Source organism: Pleuronectes platessa, chromosome 9 (assembly GCF_947347685.1).
Source record: "Pleuronectes platessa chromosome 9, fPlePla1.1, whole genome shotgun sequence".
In the NCBI taxonomy this organism is placed as follows: Eukaryota; Metazoa; Chordata; class Actinopteri; order Pleuronectiformes; family Pleuronectidae; genus Pleuronectes; species Pleuronectes platessa.
The window spans coordinates 10,026,517-10,042,659 of NC_070634.1; the positions used below are offsets into that span (position 1 = coordinate 10,026,517).

At 39.8% G+C, this 16,143-nt stretch overlaps 2 protein-coding genes across 2 annotated transcripts; both read right to left on the reverse strand.

Moving 5' to 3' along the window:
• Positions 1–705: 705 nt before the first annotated feature.
• On the reverse strand, positions 706–10,231 carry marchf2 (membrane-associated ring finger (C3HC4) 2). The gene is made up of 5 exons (XM_053429711.1): positions 9,005–10,231; positions 6,114–6,411; positions 5,308–5,503; positions 4,826–5,035; positions 706–4,695 (listed from the first exon to the last, which is right to left on the reverse strand). Exons 2-5 carry the CDS (start codon positions 6,293–6,295, stop codon positions 4,537–4,539), a joined length of 747 nt encoding a protein of 248 aa, XP_053285686.1. The 5' UTR covers positions 6,296–6,411; positions 9,005–10,231; the 3' UTR covers positions 706–4,536.
• A 155-nt stretch (positions 10,232–10,386) lies between these two features.
• LOC128447553 (ras-related protein Rab-11B) lies at positions 10,387–14,201 on the reverse strand. The gene is made up of 5 exons (XM_053429713.1): positions 14,042–14,201; positions 12,584–12,779; positions 12,304–12,497; positions 12,067–12,147; positions 10,387–11,957 (listed from the first exon to the last, which is right to left on the reverse strand). The coding sequence occupies exons 1-5, from the start codon at positions 14,079–14,081 to the stop codon at positions 11,812–11,814; spliced, it is 657 nt and encodes a 218-aa protein (XP_053285688.1). The 5' UTR covers positions 14,082–14,201; the 3' UTR covers positions 10,387–11,811.
• Between the last annotated feature and the right edge of the window lie 1,942 nt (positions 14,202–16,143).

Sequence of the window (16,143 nt, forward strand, 5' to 3'; positions counted from 1 at the left end):
AGTTAACTTAAGATATGGTATATTGGGCTTTTACTTGTCATGGAATTCGTATACTATGATGTGACCTTACTGTAAGTTTAAAAAGCTCAGTAGCACCTCTGTCAAGCTGATATCAGCATTTTAGTAAATAAGATAAGACAAGTTGTCTGGATAACATGGGACCTGTCCAAGTAATTCCACCGTCTACATCAGAGTACTGAGTTCAAGGTTATTGTACGGTGTGTATCCTTGGTATCTGATGGTAAACTAGTGAGGTAGAGCGGCTGATCTTATCCTTGATTTGATCACCACAGTCAGATTCCAGTATTTTAGGCAGGATTTCCTTCCTGGAGTGATAAGACCAACATAAAATAGTGTTTTTCTAAACTAAGCTGCTTATGTTTACTAAATGCAGTGGATCGTACGAGGAGATTCTGTGACTCTCCACGGATCCGGCAAAACTTGACATCAGCAGTTGTTTTTCCATCAGGATTAATAGCTTCATGGAGCTGTGGTCCAAAACAGACTTACACTAATGACGTCTCATCCTCACTGGGCTGAGACGATGATCTGTAAACAGCCGCATCATACAAATCATAGAGTATACACTGTAGTGTGAAATATAAACTACACTGCCACATAGAGGTCTACACATGAAAATACAACCACACAGATACAGAGCAAAGAACAACTAGAAAACAAAATGCACGAGTTCATTTTCACCCATAATTTATCATCATTTTTATTTGCTTTGCAAATAATTCTTGGCTGATTGCAGGTACAAGGGTTTGGTGAAGACATCTTTCTTTTTTTCACAGCACACCATAAACATATTATTGGCAAGTGTGAATACTGAACTGCAGCAAAGTATACATACATTAACATATCCAACCTCCAAAAAAAAAAGACATATTACCAATATTACAAAAATATCATATAACACAACATAAGTAACGTCTAAATGGTTGTGAATTAAACAAAGAAAACAATGATTTAAAATCCCTTTGTGGGTTTGAGTGGTGGAATCTATATAAAACGATCAATTGCATCATGGTAAATGTGTTATGAAACTCTTTGGAGAGATGAGGAGCTCTGATAACGCTGACATGAACAGACATGTAGGACAAGGAGCAGCTCTGCATAAATGATGGGTAACTTAAAAAAAAAAACAGAAAACACCATTGATCTGCTTCAACTTTGAATTCCAGTTTCTTGTTTTTAAGCTATTTTGAATCATCACCTCTTTGCTTCGAACCAGTTCCCCAGTTGACCCTAATGCGTGGAGTAAAGCTTGTTTATGACAAACAGTAAACACATAGATGATCAAATGACTCATAAGCTTTTAAGGCAGACGAGGCCCCCGGGTGCATCGCAGTATTGCAATATATAATCCTTCGATCAATTAAAAACACAAACAAAAGATTAACTGGGGCAGAATGTGGGACACCACACCAACAGCTCAATGTTCCAAAGGGTGATGTTCGTCGAGTGAAGCCCGGGCAGGGAAATAACTAGAGCCAGACTGAATCATTCGGTGACCGGCCTTTATGTGTCTTTCAAGAAACATATCGGTATCAGCTTCTGTTTGTTTGTTTGTTGTACTAAACTTTTATTATTGAGATTCAGGTTGAGTATTCATGTTGAACTTTTACGTGACAAATTTGGTTTATTTTCGTCAAGATCTGTATATTTGGTTGTATTTGTGTGTTTTTTTAAGTTATTGTTATTCATATTAAAGATTATAGTTTAACTCTAAAATACCAAGCCTCAGTTTGACAACAAATCGTAGGAGTCATTGCCAATTTTTTATCTATCTATATATTAGTATAGGAACTTGTTTACTCCCCAATATCGGTATCGATATCTCTGAAAATGTGACAGAGACGCTCAGAGTTTCCTCCTGAAAAGACTTATTGACATTTTGAAAACATCTGACTTTGCCACGCCACCACATACCAGTTTAAGTCAATACATTGTTCACGAATATATTAAATTAAAGACATTATCAACGCAAATGTGCATAAAATCCAGACTAATGAACTTTTGTGTCTACAATAGTAGAAAATAAGGAAAAGCATGATACGAGTATGATAAACAAACATTAAAATCAGACAAAGTGACAAAGTTATAGATGCCACTGCACTGAAGACAAAATGAAAACCAAAAGCAAATGTTTAATTAAATTTAGCTTGCAACAATAAGAGCCATTACAAATTTAAAGCTTGCCCCATTGCTCTCATGCCTTCTGTGATAAGGCATTTTATTTTTTAAATTGCATCCAGCAGAATTGCGCAGCTATAAATGAAACTAAACTTTGTAAGACATATACAGTAATACTGGGCTCAGAGCTTAGCACCTGTATGTCCTCCAAAGGATGATGTGTTGTATCCTTAAAGCTGATGTGTTAGAGTCGATGGCCTCCATCAGGTCCATGGACTGAATCATGTTCATTTTAACATTGTTCTTCAAATGTTAATGGAGTTTTCACCTTTAACCCTCTCACCCTGTGGATGACTCACAGTGTGTCTAATCAACCGTCTCCTCATAAACCAAGTAACATGGAATGAAGAAATAAATGCTTTAAAAGTCGACCACATTATGACGTGGAGATCTGGAAACCAGGCTGACTCTGGTTTGTGTTTTATTTGCCTCTCAAATCAGAGAATATCTTCTCTGGCTGGTCTGTTATCAGCCACTGTGAGCGACCTGATTTACAAATGCACCAAACTATACACAAGAGAGAGAAGTGAATCCTCTCTGCCATCCCAATCACAGCCAGTACGAACTATTCTGTTCAGTAACATCACAATGTAAGATCCCCCCTAAGAAGACGAGCTTCCATCAACAGGCTTTTTCCTGGTCAAAAATTAGGCGGGGGTGGTACTGAGCCGTCACACCAGGGAGTTCCAAGCCCAGGGCAGACACCCAGGGAGCCATGCACAGCTCCACTAAGTCTGCTTACTATGTTCGTTTTGGGTCTTTTCATACATGTTTGGGCCGTTTGGACAGTTTCTAACAGACTGTCAGTAATTTACTGCTTCTGTATGTGTCTATCATTCACGCTGCTCACTGCCAACTGAATCCAGCTCTTTCTACCCAGTCTGAGTTTACATATTTGTGTGGGAGGTGTAGGCAGCGTGAAACTTGACGGAGGCGGCCGCCTCGCAATTCTCTTAGCAGGAAAACCCCTGATGAAATGGACTTACAAGAGCATGTGAGCATCTAGTGGCCTGCTTCAGAGAAAAAACTAAGTTTGGTCAGATTTGGCCTTTGTGGTGCTTGCATAATGGTTCCACCAATCACAGTCATGGTGGGTGGTTAAGTTTACGTCAGATTGGCAATAGCACTAAAAGTCCCCACTTAAAAAACTATGGTTAACCATGACTTGATGTGACGAAATTGCAATATTTTATCATCTATATCCCTGATTGTTGTGATCATGGAAACTACACACGTATAGAAATGTGTATTGTTGTAAAAATCAAAGCAAATTCTAAACAAAACGATCAAAGTACTTCAACAGGCCATCAATACTGATGTTTGAGTACACAGTACCAGCAACCAAACAAAGCTTGTGGAAATGCTCCTCTAAAAGCCATTTTAATGGGCGTTTGCTCTCAATCTATATAAATATAAAGAACCAGTTCTTAAGTGCTGATAATACAAGAACCTCTTTGAGGACACTTCAGTAGGAATAGTAAATTTGTTCATTCTTCTTGGTTTAAAAAAGACTTTATAATACACAGTAAGAAAAAAAAATATCCCAAATAATTGACAGTAGTTGCATGCATGCATGTGCATGTTGGCGGAGATATCTTCATGTACTGTGATGACCTCGGAGTCCACAGTGTTTTTATTGCACAACCATCTCTGGCTTTGCAAGTGTTGCGGTAGAATCCGTTCTCAGGTGAGATAAACAGACAAAACACTGGAACGTCCCATAAGCTTGAGCGACACCTAAAAAGCTTCAATTCCGACAGCGTACTGGCATCTGTACGGTAAAATGGGAGTAAATCAAGGAGCTGAGCTTTTCAATAACTTCTTGAAATAGCTCCTTTGTCTTTTATGCCCAGGTGTGACAGGAATCCAATGGATACACACGTGAACGTTGCAGCACAACAATGAATGGACTCTCTGGAGTCACCATTGGACCATTGGTGGGTTGTTGAAATGAAGCATAACAACCCATTAGAACATCTGAAAGTCCATTATACAAGTGAGTTTGGTCCATCCCTTTCTTTACTTTCATTATCAGCTATTGCAATCACATCGCAGATGATAACACTGAACAAGTCTCTACTGTTCCCTTCTTCAGCTCTGTCAAAGACAGACTATTTAAATGTGCTCAGTTCAGCACCCAAACAAGGACAGATTATATGAAAACAGGAAATGAGAAAAAATAGGGATTGATGGGGCAAGGGAATAAAAAGGGAGAAGTAAAAATAAACTAAGAAGACCCACAAGTGCTCGTTTAATGTCGTGCTGGCAGGCATGATGCACTGAGAACAAGCCCCCACACTCACAAAAGACTACTACTTCAACCAATTCCATTCAGTCTCATACTATACTGTCATTGGCAGGCTTCTTCATCAGTTTACTGGAGAGCAAAGAATGCTGGGAAGAGTTAGACTCCTTGGCTTCGGGTATGAGCAATCGTACTTTCTGATTTGTTCTTCTCCACTCAGAGTACAGCTGACAGTGGTAGCGGAACGACACCTGCACAGACAACCAGGAAGGAAAATGAGGAAGATGGGACATTAGTTATTGACAATGTGTTTTAGAGCCTTTAAGGTAAAATGGCTGCATGACAGAAATACTACAGCCTGATTCATGGGAAAACATTTACCAGGGTCCAGAGAACGTAGATGGTGAAGAGGGCGATGGTGAGGGCAATGAGGCCGACCGCCTGCAGCCAGCTCTCCAGCTGAAGGTGGTCCTGAGCGCCCCGTAGACACAGCCAGCCTGAAATGGCTGCTAGTGGCGTGATAAACAGGAAGCATATCATGTCACAGAACAGCGTCCTCTTCTCATTACGAGGGCCAGGGTCCCGCAGCCACTGTGATTTAGAATTGGAAAGAATGTATTCGGGTGAAAAGAGAGGGAGGAAGACAAGGAGAAACAGATCTTAAGTCATTCAAGAACAGAGAAGTCTCATTATTATTAATCAGCAAGAAAGCAAGCAAGCAGAAAGATGAGAGGTAAAAATAAAGCTGCTTCACATTAAAAATACATGTAAGCACAATTCTTTACACACAGCAGCTCGGCCAATGAGAATAAAAAGAAAGGAAGATTGATGCAGACAAGGCAAAGGACATTGACCTTTGTTACCTCTGTGAGAGGCCGTGGTCGGCGCTCGATGCTGAACTCCGTGTGGCAGAGCTCGCAGTAGCTGGTGTTGGAAGACGACAGCCACTTCTCCAGGCAGCTCCTGTGCACCGCCCCCAGGGTGCCTGTGCAGTCACAGGGGGACAGGAGACGCTCGCTGTTGCCTCCTTCATGGCAGATACGACATATGGGACCGTCACTGTGACAAAAAAAAACTAAATCTGAAACAGCTTTTCAAGCAAATAGAGTCACAGCACTGACCTGACTCCACACCAGGTAATTAGTTAATGGAAATTTACTCGAGCGTATTCTGAACGAGAAAGAGCGAAAACCCCATTTGTGATCAGACTCGTCAAGCTCATTTGTCAATCATGAAGTGTGATACAGCAAAAAACATATCATTGAGTAGTGTTAAAATAGCATTACCGTCTACACTATAACAAATTACATTAAATGTAGAAAAACTAGAAGTTTAAAAAAAAATTCTGATCAAAAAGAGGAGGCCTTGGTCTGGATCATTGGTTTGCAATGTGAAAACTGTATTGGTTTAGTTCGGACATTCAAACCAATTCCAAGAAGTTGAGACAGGATTTAACAACAAAAGAAAAGAAGTGAAAGCAGCTCGCAGAAATGTCTTCTCCTCTGACTATATAATGTTTAAAAAGGAGGAAGTACATTTTGCTGGTTTAAATACCATCATGATATTATAGTGTAAACCAAATTAATTAAATAAAACGGTTTATTACTTTTCAACGACTTTTTTCCAAGGAATTTATTCATTTTTTAAAAACATCCTCAGGCAGTCTTACCTCTGTGAGGCCATGGGTTTTAGCACAGATGACAGTAACCGTCCGTCTAAGGCCGTGACCTGGGTGACGTACAGCGCCTGGCACCCGTCAATTCCTGTCTCCTCCGCGCTCTTCCACAGACCCGTGCTGCTGGCACAGTCACACAAAGAGCCAGGCAGGTGACAACACCCGCCTGTCGTCATGGTTATGGTGTCCCGATACTGGGCCTCCAGATGGAGGTGAAGGTCGGAGGAGAGGGATGAAGGAGGAAGCAGAACCTACGAACTCTGCTCTCCCACAGCGTGAGATAAGTTAGTTTCTACAAACAGAGAAAAAACAGCCTGTGAGTCAACAGCTTTTTCATATAAACAATATTGGTTTAAATATATAGTATAAGTATCAAGAAGAATTTTGGGATAAACGGGCCTGACTGGATATGTCCTCAGTGTCATGTACTATGATACTCTTATTTCATACCATTAATTATTAGCAAATTAATAGATTCTGGTTGTCAATATAAATACAATAATAAACACATAAATGATGATGCATTAGTGGAGCAATCAGCATATAGAGTATTTAAAATGAGTCTCACCAGGTACAACACTAAAGTGATCCTTACGCGCTGATGAATCAATAATTACAATTCAATTACAGCATATATTGAGATGAAATGCATTGTTAGTACTTACATTTTGGCAATGTAACTACATCATACTAATTAATTATATTGGCATATTTTTACACTGTTGTATTGCTACTTAAATAAAAAGATTCTCACCACTGGACAATATAATGACTTCGTCATGGATGGAGTTAAATACCATACGAAAGCAATGATAGTGAAAAGCAGGAGTCATATTATTATATTAACAGTATTGTGAAATTATTAGGAGTTTGTCAAATCAGTTTAGTTCTAGGTTTCCATTCCTTTATTATGACATAATTCCTCTTAAGAGTTAATGCATCAATAGTGTCCTGACATGTGGAAATAACTTAGTCATTTAATAGAAAGCGGTGTGTGTGGAGTCGGCCCAATTGGCCCTAATCCATTATAAAAGCCAGTGTGTTAGTGTGTGTCAGTGAGTGTGATGTGCAGCAGACTGATAAACAGCTGTCTCTACTCTGATACTCCCTCACTAACGATAAGAGAACTAAAGAGAAGACGGAATTTTCTACAGCCTGTAATTTATTCATCTTACTTCCACAAAAATTGTGTTAGTCTGTACAGTGACAGGTGAATTTGAAATGGATATTTCCTCTAAGTGGAATGTGTATTGTAATGACAATAATTACACACAGCAGGAATAATCATAATAATTCCACAAACAGCCTGTATCAGTATTTCTTTCAAATGTTGAGCACTGAAGTTGTTACTTAACTTTTATATTAATTAAAAAAAACAGTGTATTGGTAAGGAGTAAACACTGGGTTGTTGTTGTTGTTGTTCATATTAGGCCCGACTCTCCGACTACACGTTGCTGCATTACACCAGTCTTTATATGATCCTTTGTACTCAACACTGCTGTTGTGTGTGTGTTTTTAAACAGGAGCTTTAACATGGCAGATGGTGCAGAAATTCTGGTGCTAATTTATGGGATTTGTGTCTTTAGCCTGTTAAACCTCCTCATGAACAACGACAAGAAGAATTTTCATTCCATAATTGTTTTTCTAAAAACCTTGCTGTGATTAAGAGCAATGGTTTAGTCACAGGTGTCGGTTAAAATAACAGATCTTATTAAATTGATGAAAACAAATCAACAATGATTTGATGATTTGATAATTATCAGGTAAAATATTCATCTAAATCGACAAACAACAGTTTAATGTGGTTAATCAACATAATGTAAATAGCTTTGTACTGAATGCAGTATTTTTTTTCTCGTATTTTCCCTCTTTAAATGTACATTTGGATGCTTCAGATACTGAATGCCAGGCCAATATAATGCAAGCACCTAAGATTATTGTAAATTAGAGTCTAAGGGATACTTTACAAACATTTGGTAGTGCCACCTGCCATTTTTTTTCAGTGATGAGAATATAGTGAAATAATGACTTTAAGCAGTTTTTAAAGTTTTTCTGACAAATTGTACTGTTTACACACATTGCTATGGACTCGAAAATGTGTATTGGCTCTATATTGAACAGACAATTAAAAAATATCCTTTAAAGACCTTTCGCTGTTGAAGACAAATTCCAAAATATCATTTGAACTATTTGGCCACAAGGTGGTTGTTGAATTGAACATTCAATCGATTTATAAGAACTTTGAGTGATTTTATGAAGCCTGAGAACTTGAACTTGACTTTACAGGAGTCCATGTCCACATGTTAAGACTGTATATCACTGAATGGAGACATGATTAACAGGTACAATCCCTGACCCAGATAAACAAAGGGAGGAGGCCCAAAACTGAGACACAAGTCATTGTTTTCAGACCTAGTCAAGCATGTAAATACACAAATCAATCAAGACTCGTATTTTCATATGCCTTGTCCTGAATTCCACAGAAACACGTGAAAGCGACTAACATTTAAATACACTGACGGACATGTGTCATGAAAATCAGACCCAGCCAACAGATAAAAGTAATATTCAGACTTCCTCTGCGACTAACAGCAGCTATTGTTAGCGCAGCAGCCAGATGTTGCAGCTTGGGGTCACACTATCGTCTGACGCAGAGGGTTGTAGCACGTCAATACCTCTAAATGCTGCCAGGCTTAAATGATCTGTGTGTAACAGCTAGGTCGTTTTACACAATAATGACACAGGCTATACAAGCTCAAGTCTGTCAACATGTTGTCTGTCTTCATCACCCGGGACATCAACGGGTCCACTTGTCACATCTGTGCTGTGTGCTAGCTGCCACTAGCTAGCTGGGGACATAAGAACCGACACAAAGCTCCACTCACCCGTGTGGTCTTCTCACTGCTGCTTCACGGCGACAGACATCACGGTCCCGCTGTCCCCGCGCTGTGTCCACGTCTCATGTCACTGCGTGTGGTTGGACAGCGGTAGTACAGTCCACTGGGTAACGTTAGAAACCCTGTGCAGCTCCGTGCTAACCCAGCTAGCGTCTCTCAGCTGATAACACAGAGCGGGCCACACTTCCGCTTCCCCCCCGAGCTTTAAATACACAGCAGGCTCATCATCAGCTGTTTGACTGCACACAGATACTGACACTCTGACACTGACACTGACACAGAGCCAGGATCAGAGCCCACCACTGCAAACGTGACTGGGAATAACAACAGCTTTACAGAGGGAGGGGCCAAAACACAACGGGGGCTGTGTCAAAGAGTGGCAGGTCAATAATAATTATAATAGCAGAGGCAATATGATGTTTGTGTTCAAAGAATAGTAATAATAATAATATTGATAATAATAATAGCAGAGGCAATATGTGTTCAAAAGAATAGTAATAGAAATAATAATAACAGAGGCAATATGATGTCTATGTGTTCAAAAGAATACTAGTAGTACTACTAATAATGTTAATAATAGAAGAGGCAATAGTGAACTATATTTTCAAAATAATAGTAATAATAATTATAATAGCAGAGCCAATATGATGTCTATTGGTTTAAAATAATGAAGATATTAGTGATAATAAAAGAGGCAAATGTTGTCTGTTTAAAAAAGATAAAAGATAATTTTGATAACCATTATGTTTATAGGAGGGTATCCTCGCTTATATTAAGTCAACACAAACTATTTTTACATGGTATTTTATTTTACAGAGCTGATCTTACATCTGCAAAGTAAAAATGTTTTTTTTTTGATGAACAGATAACATGTAAAGCCAAGCAGCAAGATTTAAATAATAAACCTATTTCATTCAAAATAAGTAGTGCTGTACTGTAATCACACTGACAGGGCTTGTTTGAAAGAGAGTGGAGTTTTGAAAGCAAATATCAATACTTGAATCAACCACTTTATTGACTTTCGCCTTTACTGCTTGTGGGATCAATAAGGAATTATCTCACCTTATCTTAAAGAGGCATAGAGCTAATGAAGTGTTACATGGTTGTGTTTTCTGTCATGGTGGAAGGTCATTCTAAGTGCAGATGAGTCAGTCAAACTGTCAAGTGAGGCAGCACAGTGTACAAACAGAGACTCAAATCACACGTCCAGTTGAAACTTGAGTTGCTAAACAACAGCAGCAGACAGAGCGTTGTGCCCTGGGTGAGTAATGCATTCAAAAATAAGCCTGCCTACTATACAGTCACATGCACTATGTGGTGTTCATTCTACAGGAATGGTTGTAAAGAGGCTTGTAAAACAAAAACACGTATGGCTATGTAAATTATATTTATTTATGATTCAGTATTCTCTGTGCAAACAAGCTTGGGTTTGCTTATTTTACACATATTGATTTAAAGAAATGTAAAACAGATGCATCAGATCTATCACACATGACAGGATTTCTACCAGATGGTTGAGGAGCGGCCTTTCAGCCAACCATGTAAACAATTTGCATTTCTCATTCTCAGTTTCATTTCCCAGCTAAAGACTGTGTCTGGCTTTAGTGAAGTGTTTCAAAAGTATGTTTGTATCATCTTTAACCTTTAACGTTATATAATATATTATATACAGTGCATTGTGTTCTTTTCAGCCAACCCCTCCCTCAAAAGCAATAGGAAATGTCACCTTGCTTAATAAGGAAGTTAAGTGTATTTAAAACTATAAAGGTGATTTGTTCCACTGAAATTTTTAGACATAAGTGCAAGAAAGATTTTCATTTTGACATTCTGATGAAAGAATTTGGACCTGAGCCACCTCATTACAGGAACTACTTAGCGTAGCTTCTGGGTGCTGATCATACTACAATAAACACTTAATCACAATTAATAACAATACTTTTGCTATATTGCATTACTTTTTTTTTTTTTTTTTTTGCCAAATACAGATTATCTTTCATCTCAGCAACTGCAAACACACTTACATGAGAAAACACCAAACTGATATCAATTGCATCTGTGTCCTTTGGTATCTTTGTGCACTAAGATGAACACTCACACATACATGCACACACAAATAAAAACACTCAAGTTTGTTTCACACTTGCCCATATTAAGTCTGACAGTCACAGCCAGTCTGGTCCCTGGCTCACGCTAACTTAATGCCAAGGTGGGCACAGGGCTGGGAAGGGGAAATTAAAACTAAGAGGCGACCAGGAACTCCAGACAGAGTTTAAATGAATACTCCAAAGTACTGATGCATCAGTCTCCTCATCTCCTTTTCTACATCCATACTGCGTTATTGGCAGAGCCAGGTCTACCAGACATAAAACTGGGACTCCTCTTTAGCAGATCATGTCATGGGACTGTATCCTCTGGCCAAGAAAAGGAGGCAAGTACAAACGACTCGGAGCACTGATAAACACGCCAACTGATCCCTCACCGTTCCTGGAACAGGAGCGGGTCAACAGGACCATAGTGAGTTAATTAAAAAGAAATGTAGTTTACTACAGCGCTGAGATCAGCTCCCTATAGGAAACACATTATATAGACACAGGGTCTCCTGAAATCAGAGGAAGACAAACAGACAAAGAAAAAAAGAAAAAAGAAGAAACCAGCAAAAAGGAATGTCGGCTACAAGAGTCTTGGATCAGAGGCATCAGAACCATTGAGAGTATCATGTTTGACAGCAGCATGACAGAGGGAGTAAAGCAGAGTCGAAGAAAGGAGGGACTGACAGAAAGAGGAAAATACAAGCATCACAGGCTTTGACAGCAAGGGAGTTTGTTGCCCCTCTGCCCGTCCGTGGTCGGGGGGACGCTGATGTCCACTACATTGTTGCCCGGAGAATCATCATTTCCTGATCTATCCGATATTTGCTTCTGAGATACGATACGGTAGATTTCTGTGACAGAAAAAAATTGGGGTACTTGAGTAAGATAAGAGGAGTTACACAAGCTTGGAGATTTACGACGAGCTGCACATCATATTCAACACTTAAACACTTTTCTTGCCTGTCAGGATGCTTTTGAAGGCTTCTTCTACATTAGTGGAGTCCAAGGCTGAGGTCTCAATAAAGGAGACAGTGTTCTTTTCTGAGGAAGAGAAATATTTCAAATCTAAATGTTAACACCTTGGATAACAACCTTCAAAGTTAACAGCACTGAGGAGTGTATCGTGATGACTGAATTATCCTTGATCACATGACTTTATTTAAAATGCAGCGTTGTTCACCCAGAGGCCACACTTACCTGAGAAGGCTCGGGCCTCATCAGTGGGCACGGCCCTGAGGTGGCGGAGGTCGCTCTTGTTTCCAACCAGCATGATGACGATGTTGTTGTCAGCGTGGTCCCTCAGCTCCTTCAGCCAGCGTTCAACGTTCTCATACGTCAGGTGTTTGGCGATGTCGTAAACCAGAAGAGCCCCCACTGCTCCCCGGTAATACCTGGTTACAGCATAAGACCAGATGAGTACATCAACTCTATCCTCCACAGTAAACACTTGTTTGCACACAACAATAAACAAACTCACGCTGAGGTGATTGCTCTGTAGCGTTCCTGTCCAGCTGTGTCCCAGATCTGAGCCTTTATCGTCTTGCCGTCCACCTGGATGCTGCGGGTGGCAAACTCCACCCCGATGGTGCTCTTGCTCTCCAGGTTGAACTCATTTCTTGTGAACCGGGAGAGCAGGTTACTCTTCCCCACTCCAGAGTCTCCAATTAGTACGACTACAACCAAAATACACATCCCACAAAAATATTACACATCAGCTTTGTCGTTGGTCTCACAGATTGAGGTGGTCTTGCTGGGGCAGAGATTGCTGGCAGCCTAGTTACTCTGCATTGCACGGAGTTGGCAAGTGCAACATTTAGGTCATTCTGAGTCAGATCATGAGGCACCCTCACAGATCTGAATGAAAGTCAGCATGCTGATTTGGTCACATGAGCAACCTATGCCATCACAATTTAGTGTGTTGGATACTAATTATTGGAGATATTGGTTGACGAAGTTTTAATTTATTTAAGTAGGATCTGCGAATTTAAATGTCTATATCTCCTTTAATACAATTCTCAGAAAAAAAATTCTCATGTCATTTTGAAGCTCTTTTCCAGCCCTTAATTAAACAATATAATCCTCAATTTCAAAAACATATCGTGCCTCTAAGTTTCATTACAGCCTGTGAAGAACTTAGTCATTTAAGATAACCTTTGCAGACTATAAACAAAATATACACACAGGAGGGTCTTAGTTTTGGGGTCCGGCCTTATTCACAGACTTCCTTTCATTCTAGTTGATATTATACAGAAGAGATGGCCCTCATTTCCCATAATCCTTAGGTGTGAATTCATTACCTGGATAAAGAATCTTTTTTATAAATATTCCATAGTGTGCTGGTTAATTTTCTCGGAATAGAAATTATTTGCTCCGTTTTACATTGTGGTCTGAGCTTTGGTTATTTTAAGTTCCCTGTTTATGATTTAGGTCACATCCACTTCTCACAGGAACTATATCTATGCAAAGCTTACTGATGAGTTGGGAAGTTAGTGATCCACAGCAACACATACTAACAACTCAGGAGGTAAACAACATGTACGGAGCAGCCATTAGATTTCACTTTAAATTAACGTTGGGTGGTGTCAGGTGGTTGTTAGTAACGAGGCCAGGCAGGTAGCTTCCATGTTAGCATGCTAGCTACTTAAATAGCCGCTTGTTTAACTCACCGCTAGCCTGCTAATTCACTAGCGTTGATTAGCAGCACTGGGCTGTGTGGTGGACCGTGTTCAAGTGTAGACTACTGAATACGAGTTGTAGTAATGCCACATACAAGTGTTAGCTTGGAGTTAGCTCGACAGTCAGCAGATACCGTGCTATCGATCACCACTTTGCCCCTTGCAGAGCTAACTTTAGCATTAGCGCTGGTTTGCCGGACTTCCTGATCGGACAGTCGCAAAGAGGAGGGTCGTTCGTGCCTGGTTAAAGAAGAACTCACCTTTGAACAAGTAGTCGTACTCGTCATCTCTGGTTCCCATCTCAAAACACGGTTTAATCTACTTTTCAAGTACTTTCTGAACATCAACAACGAGCATCAGCACCGGCTGCTACCAGGCACCGCCCTCAGATACAGGGCACGAGCAGCACGTGAGGTTAGCAACGTCCACGCGGGCCAATTAGAGAAGTTATCCTCTTGACTGACAGCTAGACGAACCAATCACGTGCTCTCTCTGAAAAAAGAGGGGGGGAGATAATACGGCGAGGCAGTGCACCCTTTGTTCTCCTGACTGTAACGCCCTATGTCTAAATGCTGAATGAGCAAAATGCAGCTGATTTATAGGTTTATAGGCTGTTTCACAATGTTCACTGTGAAGCTCCACACCTTTTATATATTTCACCCAGTTGTGCAATAGATACAATCTTTATATTATTTTGGAAATCAGATCAGCTACATCCAAACAAAGACCTCTAAGGCCTATGTGAAAACACTCAATGTAAGAGGCTATAACCATGTGTTATTGTTCTTTCTGTTATTGTTGATTACATTTTTTACATGGCCATCCAGACTAATGTGGAGAATTACTCTGGTTTTCGGTTTTGATCTTGAGTTTACTCTCATTTTGAAGGAATGAAGATTTGATGGTCTTCTATCTGTGCTCAATAGAAATAACTTTAAAGTTAAAGAAAGGCCTTTCAGACCCCTCTGTGTGTTGTATCAGCAGATTTTCACTTTCTCTTTTACAGCCACACTTTGCATATTTGCTCTGCTGGCAGGTCCGGAAGGTTGATTCCGGGCAACACATCGATCAAACTGTCAAGATATCCCTAGAGCCAAAGGCAGATTTCAAAGATTGATTTCTAATCAGTATGATGATTAACATTACGTTTCATGAACAAAACATTCAGGTTCAAATGTTTTTAATCTGTTCATCTTATTCCACAATACTTGCAAGGAAGAAGTGATTTAGCTCATTGATAAAAGCAAAACCTGATGTTTGTTGTCACTGAATTAACTCATCAACAGTGTTGTTGATCTCATATTTTCTATTTTTCTATTTTTCTCCTACTATAATTGTTATATATATATATATATATATATATATATGTAAACACTCACCGGCCACTTTGTTAGGCACAGCTGTTCAATTGCATGTTAACACAAATAGCTAATCAGCCAATCACATGGCAGCAACTCAATGCATTTAGGCATCTAGACGTGTTGAAGACGACATGCTGAAGTTCAAACCGAGCATCAAAATTGGGAAGAAAGGGGATTTAAGTGACTTTGAACGTGGCATGGTTGTTGGTGCCAGACGGACTGGTCTGAGTATTTAATAAACTGCTGATCTACTGGAATTTTTCACTCACAACCATCTCTAGGGTTTACAGAGATTGGTCCGAAAAACTGAAAATATCCCGTGAGCAGCAATTGTGTGGAGAAAAATGCCTTGTTGATGTCAGAGGAGAATGGGCAGAGTCGTTCTAGATGATAGAAAGGCAGCAGTTACTCAAATAACCACTCGTTACAACCCAGGCAGGCAGAATACCATATCTGAATGCACAATACGTCGAACCTTGAAGCAAATGGGCTACAGCAGCAGAAGACCACACTGGGTGCCACCCCTGTCAGCTAAGAACAGGAAACTGAGGCTACAATTCGCACAGGCTCACCAAAATTGGACAATAGAAGATTGGAAAAACGTTGCCTGGTCTGATGAGTCTCGATTTTCAGCTGCGACATTCAGATGGTAGGGTCAGAACTGGGCGTAAACAACATGAAAGCATGGATCCATCCTGCATCGTATCAATGGTTCAGGCTGGTGGTGGTGGTCTAATGGTGTGGGGGATATTTTCTTGGCACACTTTGGGCCCCTCAGTACCAATTGAGCATCGTTTAAACGCTTAGCCTTATTGAATCTATGCTACGTAGAATTATTATATATATATTTGGAGCAAAACTGAAGGTAATCTCATGAAATTTGGCATAAAATAAAAAGATCAACTAATGCCTTTAAAATACTTTGTTTTAGTTTCAATTTTTTTACAATCATGAGGACTTGGAAAACCAATTATCGCTTGTTTGTGAACCCAGTGCTAGAA